The sequence below is a fragment of the Erythrolamprus reginae genome, chromosome 11 (genome assembly GCF_031021105.1).
Source record: "Erythrolamprus reginae isolate rEryReg1 chromosome 11, rEryReg1.hap1, whole genome shotgun sequence".
Lineage (NCBI taxonomy): Eukaryota > Metazoa > Chordata > Lepidosauria > Squamata > Dipsadidae > Erythrolamprus > Erythrolamprus reginae.
The window spans coordinates 24,369,652-24,384,471 of NC_091960.1; the positions used below are offsets into that span (position 1 = coordinate 24,369,652).

Genomic DNA, 14,820 nt, shown 5'->3' on the forward strand with positions numbered 1-14,820 from the left:
TGAGGATTGGAGAATGGCCAGTGTTGTGCCTATCCACAAGAAGTGCAGTAGAGAAGAAGCTGGTAACTACAGGCCAGTTAGCTTGACATCAGTTGTAGTTAAAATGATGGAGACTCTACTCAAAAAGAGGATAAATCAGCATCTAAAAAACAATAACTTATTGGACCCAAATCAGCATGGCTTTACTGAAGGCAAATCGTGTCAGACTAATCTCATTGAGTTCTTTGACTATGTCACAAAGGTGTTGGATCAAGGTGGTGCCGTGGATATTGCCTATCTGGACTTCAGCAAAGCCTTTGATACGGTTCCACATAAAGAGCTGATAGATAAATTAGTGAAGATTGGACTTAATCCCTGGATAGTTCAGTGGATTTCAAGATGGTGCCATGGATATTGCCTATCTGGACTTCAGCAAAGCCTTTGATACGGTTCCACATAAAGAACTGATAGATAAATTAGTGAAGATTGGACTTAATCCCTGGATAGTTCAGTGGATTTAAAGCTGGCTGAAGCATAGACATCAGAGAGTTATTGTTAATGGCGAGTATTCTGAGCAGAGACAGGTTACAAGCGGTGTGCCACAAGGGTCTGTTCTGGGTCCTATTCTTTTTAATATGTTTGTGAGTGACATAGGGGAAGGTTTGGTAGGGAAGGTTTGCCTATTTGCCGATGACTCTAAAGTGTGCAATAGGGTTGATATTCCTGGAGGGGTCTGTAATATGGTAAATGATTTAGCGTTACTAGATAAATGGTCAAAGCAATGGAAACTGCAGTTTAATGTTTCCAAATGTAAAATAATGCACTTGGGGAAAAGGAATCCTCAATCTGAGTATTGCATTGGCAGTTCTGTGTTAGCAAAAACTTCAGAAGAGAAGGATTTAGGGGTAGTGATTTCTGACAGTCTCAAAATGGGTGAGCAGTATGGTCGGGCGGTAGGAAAGGCAAGTAGGATGCTTGGCTGCATAGCTAGAGGTATAACAAGCAGGAAGAGGGAGATTGTGATCCCCTTATATAGAGCGCTGGTGAGACCACATTTGGAGTACTGTGTTCAGTTCTGGAGACCTCACCTACAAAAAGATATTGACAAAATTGAACGGGTCCAAAGACGGGCTACAAGAATGGTGGAAGGTCTTAAGTATAAAATGTATCAGGAAAGACTTAATGAACTCAATCTGTATAGTCTGGAAGACAGAAGGAAAAGGGGGGACATGATCGAAACATTTAAATATGTTAAAGGGTTAAATAGGGTTCAGGATGGAAGTGTTTTTAACAGGAAAGTGAACACAAGAACAAGGGGACACAATCTGAAGTTAGTTGGGGGAAAGATCAAAGGCAACATGAAAAAATATTATTTTACTGAAAGAGTAGTAGATCCTTGGAACAAACTTCCAGCAGACGTGGTTGGTAAATCCACAGTAACCGAATTTAAACATGCCTGGGATAAACATATATCCATTGTAAGATAAAATACAGGAAATAGTATAAGGGCAGACTAGATGGACCATGAGGTCTTTTTCTGCCGTCAGTCTTCTATGTTTCTATGTTTCTATGTTTCTTTCTTTCTCCTCTCTATTTCTCTCACTCCCTCTTTGTATCTCTCCCTCTTTCTCTCTCTCTATGTCTCCCTCTTTCTTTCTCTCCCCTTTCTCTCTCTTCCTTCCTTCCCTCCCTCCCTTCCCTCCCCTCCCTCCTTCCTTCCTCTCCGCCTCTTGCCTCTCCACCCCCTCCTCGCTCAGCAGCCAACCGCAGTGAGTGGACAGGAGATTCGGGAGCTTATTATATTGATCGGTAAAATCTTGTGTGCTGCTGTGGGCTGGTTAAAATACCTCAGCAGGCCGCATGCAGCCCGCGGGCCGTAGTTTGGGGACTGCTGCTTTAGGCAGTCACTCTCTCTCAGCACAACCCACCTCACAGGATTACTGTTGTGAGAAAATAAAAGGTGGAAGGTTTGTTGGATACATTTGCTGCCTTGAGAGATTTGTAAAACTAATAAAAGGCAGGACGCAACTAACTAACTAAAAATATCTAGTTACTTCTGTTAAAGTTTTTTGTACTAACTTGACATTGTAACTATCTTGACATTGAAATAAAGGGCCACTATCTGCAGTGTTGCAGGCTAACTCTGCCCACTGCCAGGAGTTCTATCATGACAGGTTCAGAGTTGACTCAGCTTTCCATCCTTCTGAGGTGGGTAAAATGAGGACCCAGATTGTTGGGGGGCAATAGGCTGACTGCATAAACCACTTAGAGAGGGCTGTAAAGCACTAGGAAGAGGTATATAAGTCTAAGTGCTATTGCTACAGTCAATTTAGTTTTGGATATGCTGAATATTTAGATAACGATTCTCTAAGGCTGGTTAATGTCCTCCACAAAGTAATGTACCGAAACTTCTGACGTTCGCTTCTTCTTCTGCTCTCGAGTGTGATTTATTTCTCAATGCAATTTCATACCTGGAAACCCAAGGTTTTGAAATCTGTCAGCAAGAAACAGCTGCTTCTACATACTCCTGAAATCAGCACATTTCAGGGGAGAAGCGGTTTGGTCTTGTCTGGCTTTCATGCTTGAATTGTAAGGAATAAATTACTCCAGTTAATCCAAGCATATTTGTGTAACCCCATTGCAGTGATAACGTGTGGGTGTCTTTTGAAGAGATAAACCAGACCTGTGAAAATCTTTCTTGAACACCCCCCCTCCCCAAGTCAGCAGAGTGGCTTATATGGATAGAAACAAAGCAAGGAAAATCAGTAGAAACCTTATTATTTATTTATTTATTTATTCATTCATTCATTCACTCACTCACTCACTCACTCACTCACTCACTTACTTATTTATTGTTAGAGTTGGAAGGGACCATGCGGGTCATCAAGTCCAACTCCCTGCCTAAGCAGGAACCCTATAGCATCCTAGCCAAATGGCAGTCCAATTTCCTCTTCAAAATGTCCAGAGTGTTGGAGTTCACAACGTCCGCTGGCAGGTTGTTCCACTGATTGATTGCTCTGACCGTCAGGAAGTTCTTCCTTATTTCCAGGTTGAATCTCTCCTTGGTCAGCTTCCAGCCGTTGTTCCTCGTCCAGCCCTCCGGTGTCCTGGAGAATACAGTGATCCCCTCCTCTCTGTGGCAACCCCTCGTATACCTGTAGACTGCTATCAGGTCCGCTCTGGCCCTCCTTTTCTCCAGGCTATCCAGGCCCAGTTGCTTCAGTCTCTCTTCTTAAGTCTTGGTTTCTAGACCCCTGATCATTTTGGTTGCTCTTTTCTGCACCTTCTCCAGAGTTACAATGTCTTTTTTGAAGTGTGGTGACCAGAACTGAACACAGTATTCCAGGTGTGGTGTGACCAGGGCATAGTAGAATGGTATTAAGACTCCCCTGGTTTTGGAGTGTGTTTCCCTGTTGATGCAGCTTGAAGGTAACACTGAAGAACACTGATGACAAATCTAAGGCACGAGTGCCACAAGCGGCATGTGGAACTATATTGGTAAGCATACGAGTTTCCAGCCTCCAGAGTGGGTAGGGAAAGTCCATTTTTTGCTCCCGAGGCCCTCCGGAGGCCAGAAATGGACCGTTTCCAGTTGGCTACCCCAATTAGGCTGCAAAAAAGCCTACAACCAGTAGATGGCAACACCAAGAAAAGAAATCTTTCAGCTCTCATCTGCCCCCTGCTGGTCCTCTTAGCTGGCCAGTGATGTAATAAAAATATTTTAAATGTAGACATTACTGTATTTACGTTGCCGTATTTTTCTGAAGGTCTCCAATAACGTAAGTCAGAAACTTCCTGCTTTTTTGCTAGGTTCCTTCGTAATGTTAAGTATACATTTCCCTACACATTCTATTAGCCACAGTATTAATAATAAATTCTGAACTTTCCTTAGCTTGGTAAGATCCTGATCAGGATTTTTAAAAATGTGACATCCCCCGAAATTACTTGTTTTTTAAAACCCTCCAGGGTTCCAATTCTTGACCTCCCTTTTTCGTATTGAGAGAATAAGGTTATGCTGATCACAGGTGGGATTCAGCAGGTTCTGACCAGTTCTGGAGAACCAGTATCGGAAATTTTGAGTAATTCGGAGAACGGATAGTGGAAATTTTGAGTAGTTTGGAGAACCAGTATCAGAAATTTTGAGTAGTTTGGAGAACCAGTAAATACCACCTTTGACTGGCCCCGACCCCATTTTTTCTCTGCCTCCTGACTCCCAGCTGATCGGGAGGAAAGGGAGATTTTGCAGTATCTTTCCCCTGCCCACCAAGCCACATCCACAGAACCTGCAGTAAAAATAATTGAATCCCACCACTGATGGGACTCCAAGCTTGAGGTCACAGCCAAGCAGGCTGGGTCTTTGCACTGTTTGGAGATGGCTTTAGTTTAGTACTCCGGTGTTCCTCAACCTTAGCAAATTTAAAAAAGGTAGATTTCAACTCCCAGAATTCTCCAGCCAGGTAGTAATATGCTATCAAAAACCAGCCATGGTACTTTGCAATTTATATTTTATGGCTTAATCTGACCTGTGATTGCTGCCAGTGGCATCTTAGTCAGCAAATCATGTCTTTGTAAGACGTGTGAATTAAGATAGGATGGATGGCTGTGCTCACACATCACAAACCTTGTTTTCTCTAAAGATGGCTTTGTCAATAAGCTACAATTTGGTTCACATAAGATAGAAAGCCAAGTTTAACCAAGATTAAATTCATGCAATGCAAGTCCAATTTAAACAAATCGTATTAGAGGTTAGTGCTTTGTATGAATCCAATCATTGTACTTTGTAAACACAGCTTACACCGTATTACATTGTCAAAACTGGACCGTTATAATATTAAACAAATCAACTCAACCTTTTAATTCTTTGGCAGAGTTCCTGGAACACATTACATCCCAATTTGTTCCGGTCTTACTCTATAAACCTGTACCTCCAAGACGTAATTCAGAGCTTAGCATGCAATGTGAATCAAGCCATCAAATTTAGTTAATAAATCATGGTTAAGCTCATGGCATCAATCTCTACTGTAAGGGAGTTAACACCAATCCCACTCCTAGGAAAAAAGACATTTTAGGAAATATTAAAAGGGCAGAAAATTTCCCCTAAAAGGGATGAAGAAAGTCATCTGCCTCCACCTTTGCCAATGGGCCGTTAAGGTCTAGGCCAGTCTATTCTGCATAACACAGATCTACCTCGGGGCGGATTCCTATTACTGGTGCTACCAATGCGCTGTGTGTGCAGCTTCAGTTGTCTTGCATGCGCATGTGTGTCCCCAGTGTGTTTTTGCTTCTGCACATGCGCAGGAAACAAAAAATATGAAAAATTGAAGAAGAAAGATGGCAGTGCCCATAGGACTGGCACCCGAGTGGTCGTGCGCAAATTGGGCACCGGTAGCAACCCACTACTGATCTACCCCCTTCAGGCAGAGACATTGTAAGAATTGCTCAAAGCCCTTTCATTACATCATCACCCAACACGGGTCAACCAAGCCTGGGACTCAAGACAGGCTACAGTGTTGTCCCTGCATGGCCCCATGGGAGTCTGACAGCCAATCAGAACACAAACTCAAATTCAAAAGCCCAACAGAGGTCATAAAACCAGAGATGGGCTGCTAAGGTGGAAGGGTGATGTGAGCTCGCCCCATGGCTCTGAGTGTTAGTGGAGTCCAGAGCAATTATGCTATTGCACCTGGGCAGGTAGCAGAAATTGTGCGCGGACACGCAGGGGTGCTGTGAGTGCAGGAGCAGAATTGCGCTGGACTCTGCTAGCACTCAGAGCCAGGGGGCGAGCACACATCACCGTTCCACCTGAGCAGCCCACCTGTGCATAAAACCCAAGCACTCCCAGCATCCCTTCCCTTTTCTGTCCAGGATCTCAAACCATATGATCGTGTTCATCATTAAACCATCTTTCCAAACAGCCTCCATGTTTCTAGTGTCTTCTCCCCCACTTGGAACTGAACCCAGATCGACATTTCTTCCAACACTACAATGGAAGAACGGATGGAAAAAGTGATGGAACTAGCAGAGATGGCAAAATTAACTGTTTTAATCAGAGACAGTCTTGTTTTTACTTGGAAACCATTCCTGGACTTTGTAGCTCAAGACAGAGGAAAACAAATCTTGACTTTGGCTTTCGCTGATTAAATTAGCTCTTATAATAGAAGTGGATGGTAGTTACTAAACTAGTGTACTTACTAAAAAATAGAGATTGTAACTCTATTTTGTGCTTAGCTACATTGAAAAATATTGGAAGTTAATGCTTTGTTTTCCCTTTCACCCACCTCTTTCATTTTCCCATTTCCAAATTATTTCATTTTTTTTGTATCTTATAGATGATAAACTTATTTCTTTTAAAGAAGCCCGATGTAATCTTAAGTCAAGCGTGTCTTAATCAGCTTTAAACATGGCACGCACACATTTTAAAAAGGAATATTATGCCAGCCATTAAAACGGTTAGAACATTTTCAAAATCCGTAGCCTGGAACACGAACAGTAGATACAAATGCAGCCCTAAAAATATCACCCTCTTTTCCTCCTCCTGCTCTCGCCTTTCCTGACAGTATGTGTGCTGGTGTGCTGATAACTGTCCGGCTTGTTATTTTAAGACCCAGAATTCTATTTAAATAACTGGCATGCTAGAAGATGGAGAGAGGTTCAGCGAGTCCTTGGCAGGAAATTGCCTGGTTTCTGCTCCACCATTCAGATATTTTTCAAGCATTTAGGCAGAAGCATCACTGGGCCCATCGCCAGCCTATGAAGCTCCGCAAATGGTCTTAACTTCTGCCAATGGCTGGAGACGGAGAGAAAAGAGTTGTCGGGTGTCTGTACAGCCATGGGATTCTCCAGGGCTGCAACCTGAAGATCTCTTTGGGTTTAAAGTAGAGGTGGATTCCTGCTGATTCCGACCAGTTGTCAGGCTGAAGCCATCGTTTGATTTGGAGACTTTGGCCTGCTGCCAGAATTTTTACTGCATGGCTTATTTTGTGGGTGTGGCTTGATGGTCATTTGACCAGGTAGGCGTGGCTTGCTAGCCATGTGACCAGGTGGGAGTGGCTTGACAATCATGTGACTGGGTGTGGATTAAAGGTCATGTGACTGAGAGGGAATGGTTTACCAACCTAGATAAGTTTTCAAATAGGTGCTTGGATTCTTTTTCAGTTGATTAAGTCACATTATTTGATGAATAGGACAAATGAAAGACAACATTACTGTATTTGTTGAGGAGCACAGTAACATTTTAAGATTTTGGACTGAACCCACAAGGTTCAGTATGAGAACAGATTAGGCAAGTAGCTCAATTTTCTTTAATTGCTATAAAAACTCAGTTTTGGGGAATGATTAAAATGATTAAAGCGTTTATATGGGGAAGAACATACTATTTAATTATTTCCTTTTTTAAAAGCAATTAAGGATCATGCTAAGATACTAGAGAAGGAAGGACAATAAAAACACTATTAAGTATTCAATAAACTTACTACCACCACTGTGTTTCCCCCCCAGGGACACTGCAACCATCATAAATATGAATACATTGTCAAGCATCTTAATGTAAATCATGTCATAAGTGTGAAAATAGTCAGAAGTCACTTTTTTCAGTGCCATTGTAACTTCAAACGGGCATTAAATGAACTGTTTCTAAGTTGAGGACTATCTGTACCTATTGTGATCATAAGTCGAGGACCAAAATTTTACAGGGCCTAAGTTGTTACACCAACAACATACTAGATCCAGAGGCCCTTGGTTGAAGTCAATTCTAAATGATGCTACAACTCTCCTGCATCTCTTTGTCACACCCTAAATTTGAAGGGTCAAAAAATCTTGGCCATCAAATTTATCCAGACCGACAGCTTTGTGATACTGGCTGCACACATGCCCCCAGTGAAGGGCTACCAAAATTTTGACTACCACACTGTGGGCCTGGCTTATGCATTTTCTTTCAACATGTTTCAGTGCAAATTGGGTGCTCTGGGGTGGAGCTCCATTTCCGCTACCCCACTGCGTTCCACCCCCCATCTGGGCAGTAGCCTCCCCTGCATCCCCCAAGGCTATAACATGATTTGTTCAAATGTAATATGAACCCACCTCCGAAAAATGTTTTTTCAGCCCTAACAAGGTGTTAACAATCTTCCTGGCTTGCAGGAGTTTTTCATTGCTATTCCCTCCGAAAAAGGTTTTTTCAGTCCTAACCAGGGGATAAATGATGTTCTGAAGACTAAGGACACTAGCCAGATTCCATGGAATCCAGGAAGTGATCACCTTGGCATCCTTAGCAACCTGCCGGTATACGTGACGTCAAAGCTTCACCCACGGTTTCCCCGTTTGGGTTTGGGTTCGATTCGGGTTCAGCCAAATTTTGCGTAAAGTTCGTCCGAACTTGCCGAACCGGAACACCGTTGGGTTCGTCCATCACTACTGGTAGGTAGATTCCCCCCCCCCCCCCTTAATTTCCTCCATGAAAACTAAGGTCCATCTTCTACTCCGGTGCATCTCATACTCCGAAAAATATGGTAATCATATCCATTTAATGCCAGGCATGAGTAATCTCTGTCAAAAAGTAATAGTCTGTGTTATTTTCCTGCTATTTTAATACTGCAGTCTGAGTTTTCTGCTATTCAGTAGAAAGTTTTTGAATAGCCAAGAAAATTCCTTTCCAAGCGATAGGGAAAGAAAGAAAGAAAGATCCCAGTCTTGACCACTTTTTTGAAAATCTCACCCACTCATCTGGGATGACCACTCCTCCCAATGAATTCTCCCCTCCCCCTGTCCCACCTATTCATATATATGCCATCCTTGCTTTAGGATGAGGAAGCCAGGCCTTGTAGTACTTCAGCTCACACGGATTAAAATTAAAGCCACCAGACTTATTGACACAGAGTATTAACAGAAACAACAACAAGAACCACAATAAGGGCTCTAGAGTGCCTTCCGACCCCTGTCCTATTGGCTCCCCTATATCCCATATATCTTCTTTTCTATCCCTATATCTTTCTTCTATTGTCTCATTGATTATTTTATACTATACTCTCTCTTCTATTCTTTCTCTAGTTCTATTGCCTCGAAGGTGTCCTCTATTACCTTCATTGTGTATTATTGTGTAATGGAATAAATAAAATAAATAAAATAAATAAAATAAATAAAATAAATAAAATAAATAAAATAAATAAAATAAATAAGATAAATAAGATAAATAAAATAAATAAAATAAATAAAATAAATAAAATAAATAAAATAAATAAAATAAATAAAATAAATAAAATAAATAAAATAAATAAAATAAATAAAATAAATAAAATAAATAAAATAAATAAAATAAATAAAATAAATAAAATAAATAAAATAAATAAAATAAAATAATAAAGGTTTAAGGATCAGAAGTTTGGTTAGAGTCACCCATTGTAATAAAACAAAATGTACCAATAAAGGAGAATATTTGGAGCTCGGGGTTGAAATGAGGGGTTCTTGGTGATCTCTGAACTTGCTTATTTTCTTTCAGACGTTTCATTACCAAACTAGGTAACATCATCAGTACTAGTAAGGAGTGCAGTTTTTGCTGCCAAACCAAAATGTGATTTGCTTGGTTTCAGTTTGCATGAACTCACCCATTTAACCACATCACTAGAGATCATCAATCTGGTCTAAACGTTTAAGCCACTAGGCTAGAAACAGTTGGCTGGGCAACTTTGGGGGCCAATCACCAGGACACTGAGCTTTAATCTTGCTTTAGGCATTACAACTGGTTGGGTGACTTTGGCTGGACACTCTCTCCTAAGCCTAATTCACCTCAAAAGAGGGCTGTTGTTGGAAGAGAGTTGCCTTGAGTTACTTATAAAGTTGAGATAATAGAATAAGAGAGTTGGAAAGGACTTTGGAGGTCTTCTAGTCCAGTGATTCCTTGGGAACTTGAAGATATCTGGACTTCAACTCCCAGAATTCCCCAGCCAGCATAGATAGATTGATAGATAGGTAGAAAGAAAGAAAGAAAGAAAGAAAGAAAGAAAGAAAGAAAGAAAGAAAGTCTTCATCTTGATTTCCCATGTTGGTTTATTGACTCATTTGCCGCCGGTCTGCCCAGCATCCCAAGTCATAAATCCTCACAATCTGTTCAATCAAACGGTTTATGCTGGGACTCAAGAATAGGTTAAACCACAACCAAGCTGCTGTTAAACCTGCCAAGCCATGTGCCAGCCACCAAAGGCCCTTTTCACAGCCTGTTGCTTTTCTCGCAAGGCTTCAGTGCAGTGCAGATGAAGGCCCTATGGCCTCTGTGTGTGTTTGTGTGTGTGTGTGTTTGTGTCTGTCTGTCTCTGTCTCTCTGTGTGTGTGTGTCTTCCCTGGGCCACTATTGCAACCAGACCAGTGCAGCACAGTCCTGGGACCTCCATCAAAGAAAGACCTTACTTTAGTTTTACCTTACACCCCAACCATTGAAAACTGTTCCTGCATTCACACACATCAGTCAACTTTAAATCCTGGTTGTAACATTGCACCAGAGCATGGACTGTTCTGAGTTGACACCATCCTTTTTACTCCTCCACCCCACACCCTAAAGCCAAGCTGACCGAGTGGCTGGAAATAAGGAGGAATTTCAACCTGGAAATAAGGAGGAACTTTCTGACGGTGAGAGCGATCCACCAGTGGAACAGCTTGCCACACGCCCCAACACTTGGGACTTTCAAGGAAAGACTGGACTACTATTGGACAAGTGTGATGTAGGGTCTCCTGCAGCAGCAGGGGGTTGGACTAGATGACCTGCAAGGTCCCTTCCAACAACAACAACAACAACAATAACCACAACTGTAACTCAATGTCGTATGGACAGCTGGTGGAACAAAGCATTGCATGGCCAGTTCTTGGAGAAGATTGAAGGCAATGGTCATGGCTTAAAGTGGAACACTCAAAAAGGAGACAGAAGGACTAATACTGGCGGCACAAGAACTGGCCATTAGAACGAATGCTGTCAAAGCCAGAATTGAAAAATCAACAGACGATCCAAAGTGCAGATTCTGTAAAGAAACAGATGAAACAATCGATCACATACTCAGCTGCTGCAAAAACACCGCACAGACTAACTACAAGCATAGACACGATACTGCAGCACAGATGATCCACTGGAACATGTGCCATAACTACCATCTACCAGTGGCAAAGAACTGGTGGGATCATAAGCCTGAAAAAGTGGTCGGAAATGAGCAAGCAAAACTACTGTGGGACTTCCGACTTCAGATTGACCGAATTCTGAAGCATAACACACCAGACATCCCGATTGTGGAGAAAAAGAAAGCATGGATCATCGACATCGCAATCCCAGGGGACAGCAGAATTGAGGAGAAGCAGCTAGAGAAATTAGTGAAATATGAAGATCTAAAAATCGAGCTGCAATGACTCTGGCATAAGCCAGTGAAAGTGGTCCCAGTGGTCCTTGGCACCCTGGGTGCAGTGCCAAAGGATCTCAGCGGACATTTGAAAACCATCGGAATTGAAAAAATCTCCATCTGTCAATTGCAAAAGGCCGCTTTACTGGGATCAGCATAGATAATTTGCCACTACATCACGCAGTCCTAGGTGCTTGGGAAGCGCCCAACTGGTGATGAAATACGAAATCCAGCATAGTGATCTCGTTTGCTGTGTTGTATTGACAACAACAACAACAATAATAATAATAATAATAATAATAATAATAATAATAATAATGATGATGTGGTACAGTGAATGCATAAAACTCACACACACCCCTCTTCCCAGCGACACCCCTTCAATCCACCCCCCCGCAGCTTTTGCCCAGGTCCTTCGGCCTCAGCCCCCACCTTCTGCAGCCACTGGGTGTTGTTCTCCAGGACGGTCTCCAGCTGCTGCAGCCTCTGGACGGGCCACTGGGCTTCGGGCAAGGGCGGCGCGTCCCTCTGGAGCGAGTTGGACACTTGGAACGGGGCGGCGGCGGCAGGACCGGACGCCCCCTCGCAGCCCGCCAGCTCCGGCAGCAGGAAGGTGTAGGTGCAGGAGCCGTGTTGCAGACGATGCTGGTTGCGCTCCGGGGAGCCCTTGGCCAGCGGCGCCCCCGGCTGCAGCATCCCTGCCCAGACGGCCAGCAAGAGATGCGCCGGGACTTGCCACCTTCCCATCCTGGATCTTCCTCAGGCGGGACCTGCTGGCGAACTCCTCCGGCTTTGCAGCGGGCTTCTGCGCTGACGCGCCGCGATCTCGGGCTCCCCGCCTCCTCCCCCCACCCAGGAAAGTGTTACAAGAAAGCAGCGTGTTTAAAAGGCACAGGGTTTTCCTGCCGCTCTCCCCCGAAAACAGAAAGGAGGTCCAGGATGACAGGCGAAGCGGGGTGGAGCAACGCGAGGCTCAAGCTGATACCGGAAGACCTCCGTTGTATTTTCGGCTGGGGGTGGGGGGCAGGAGGACCTTCATGGCTTTCCCGGGCAGCTGGCTTGAGCCTTGTGCCGGTCAGCAAAGCCGGAGACGTGGAGAGAAAGGAAAGAGAGGGAGGGATAGAGGAGAGGAAAGAAGGAGGGAGGGAGGGAAGGGAGATAAAAGTGAACGAGAGGGAGAGAGAAAGGGAGGAAGAGAGGAAGGAATCAAGAGATAAATATAAAGGGAGAGAGGGAGGGGAAGAGGGGAAGGAAGGAAAAGAGAAAGAGAAAGAGAAAAAAGTGGAAGGAAGAGAGAAGGAAAGAAAGAGAGAGAAGACAGGAAGGAAGAGAGAGTGAGAGAGGGAAAGAGAAAGAGTGAGAGAGGAGAGAGGAAGGAAGAGTGAGAGAGAGGAAGAAAGCAAGAGAGAGAAAGGAGTGGAAGGAAGAGAGAGGGAGAGAGAAATGATAGAAAAAAGGGGGAAAGAGAAATGAGAAAATGATTGAGGCAGAGAATGACAGGAAAAAGAGAGAAATAGAGAGAGAAGTGACTTGATTTAAAGCATATGGTAAAAGCACTTAAATAAAAACAGAGAAAAAACCCCCCAGCCCTCACCTGTTTTTATTAATAGTTATGTTTTTGGATTTGCTGGTTGTTTTAGTTTTAATAGTAATAGAGTTTGGTTTTGTTTTATTTTAACTCTTTAACATATTTAAATGTTTTGATCATGTCCCCCCTTTTCCTTCTGTCCAGACTATACAGATTGAGTTCATGAAGTCTTTCCTGATACGTTTTATGCTTAAGACCTTCCACCATTTTTGTAGCCCGTCTTTGGACCCGTTCAATTTTGTCAATACCTTTTTGTAGGTAAGGTCTCCAGAACTGAACACAGTATTCCAAATGTGGTCTCACCACCACTCTATATATCAACTCCAGCATTCTGTGTCACACAGTGGTCCACCAATTGTACATGCGGATCTTGAGGAGAAAGAGAAGGTAAAACCCTCCCTTTCCCTTGACCCCCCAACGAGTCCACGGAGAGGGGCGGCATACAAATCTAAATAATAAATAAATAAATAAAAAAAAATGGTACCCAAGGGAATCCTGCCTGCCTCAGCCAACATAGAGGCGGCACATGGACATCCACTTCAATAACTACTGATACACTTGGCATCCCTGAATCTATCTAATCCTGCCTTGAAGCCCTCCAGGCTGTTACGACCACTTCTGGAAGTGAATTCCATACACCAGTGACCCTCTGGGTGAAGAAATATTTCCTTTTATTTGTCCTCATTTTCTTACCCATGAGCTTTAGGGAGTGCCCCCTCATCCTAGTATTGTGTGATAGAGAAAAGATTTTTTCTCTATCCACCTTTTCTATCCCATGCATGATTTTATACACTTCAATCAAGTCACCCCTTAAACGCCGTCTTTCAAGGCTGAAGAGACCAAGATGTTGCAACCCGGTTTCATAAGGGAGGTGCTCCATTTCCTTGATCATACTTGCTACCCTTTTTTGCACCTTTTCCAGTTCTATTATATCCTTTTTGAGGTAGGGTGACCAGAATTATACACAGTACTCCAAGTGTGGTTTCACCATTGATTTGTACAGAGGCAACACAACACAACACTTACTGACTTATTTTCAATTCCCTTCCTAATCATGCCAAGCATGGAGTTTGCTTTTTTTTACTGCTGCTGCACACTGGGTTGACAATTTCATTGAGCTGTCCACCAAAACCCCAAGATCCCTTTCTTGCGTTGTCTCAGAAACCTTGGTCCCCATCAGTTGACAGGTATAATTGCGGTTCTTTGCCCTGGTATGTTGCTAAGCGAATGTCAGAAGTCAAAAACTACCTGTGCTCTTCTTACACCTCTGTTCTTTCCAAAATATCCATAAAACGTATCAGGAAAGACTTAATGAACTCAATCTGTTTAGTCTGGAGGACAGAAGGAAAAGGGGGGACATGATCGAAACATTTAAATATGTTAAAGGGTTAAATAAGGTCCAGGAGGGAAGTGTTTTTAATAGGAAAGTGAACACGAGAACAAGGGGACACAATCTGAAGTTAGTTGGGGGAAAGATCAAAAGCAACATGAGAAAATATTATTTTACTGAAAGAGTAGTAGATCCTTGGAACAAACTTCCAGCAGACGTGGTTGGTAAATCCACAGTAACTGAATTTAAACATGCCTGGGATAAACATATGTCCATTGTAAGATAAAATACAGGAAATAGTATAAGGGCAGACCAGATGGACCATGAGGTCTTTTTCTGCCTTCAGTCTTCTATGTTTCTATGTTTCTATCTATGGGGACCTCACTTGCCGTAAAGATATGGAGTGTTTAGACATGAATTTCATGGGATAGGCTATTCTAATTAGTGAGGTGGGAGCTGCAATCCTTTCTTCTCCGAGGGATTAACATTGGAACGTGTACGGATTCCCGATTCTGCCGTTACTGGTGCACTGCATGTGCAGCTTTGCTTCTGCT

General features: G+C 43.0%; 1 protein-coding gene across 1 annotated transcript in view; it reads right to left on the reverse strand.

Moving 5' to 3' along the window:
• Positions 1–12,095, reverse strand: part of LOC139174046 (angiopoietin-2-like) — a 39,954-nt gene extending 27,859 nt beyond the window's left edge. The window contains exon 1 of the mRNA XM_070764090.1: positions 11,781–12,095. Coding sequence (XP_070620191.1) covers positions 11,781–12,095 — 315 coding nt within the window. The remainder of the gene's footprint in view (positions 1–11,780) is intronic.
• Between the last annotated feature and the right edge of the window lie 2,725 nt (positions 12,096–14,820).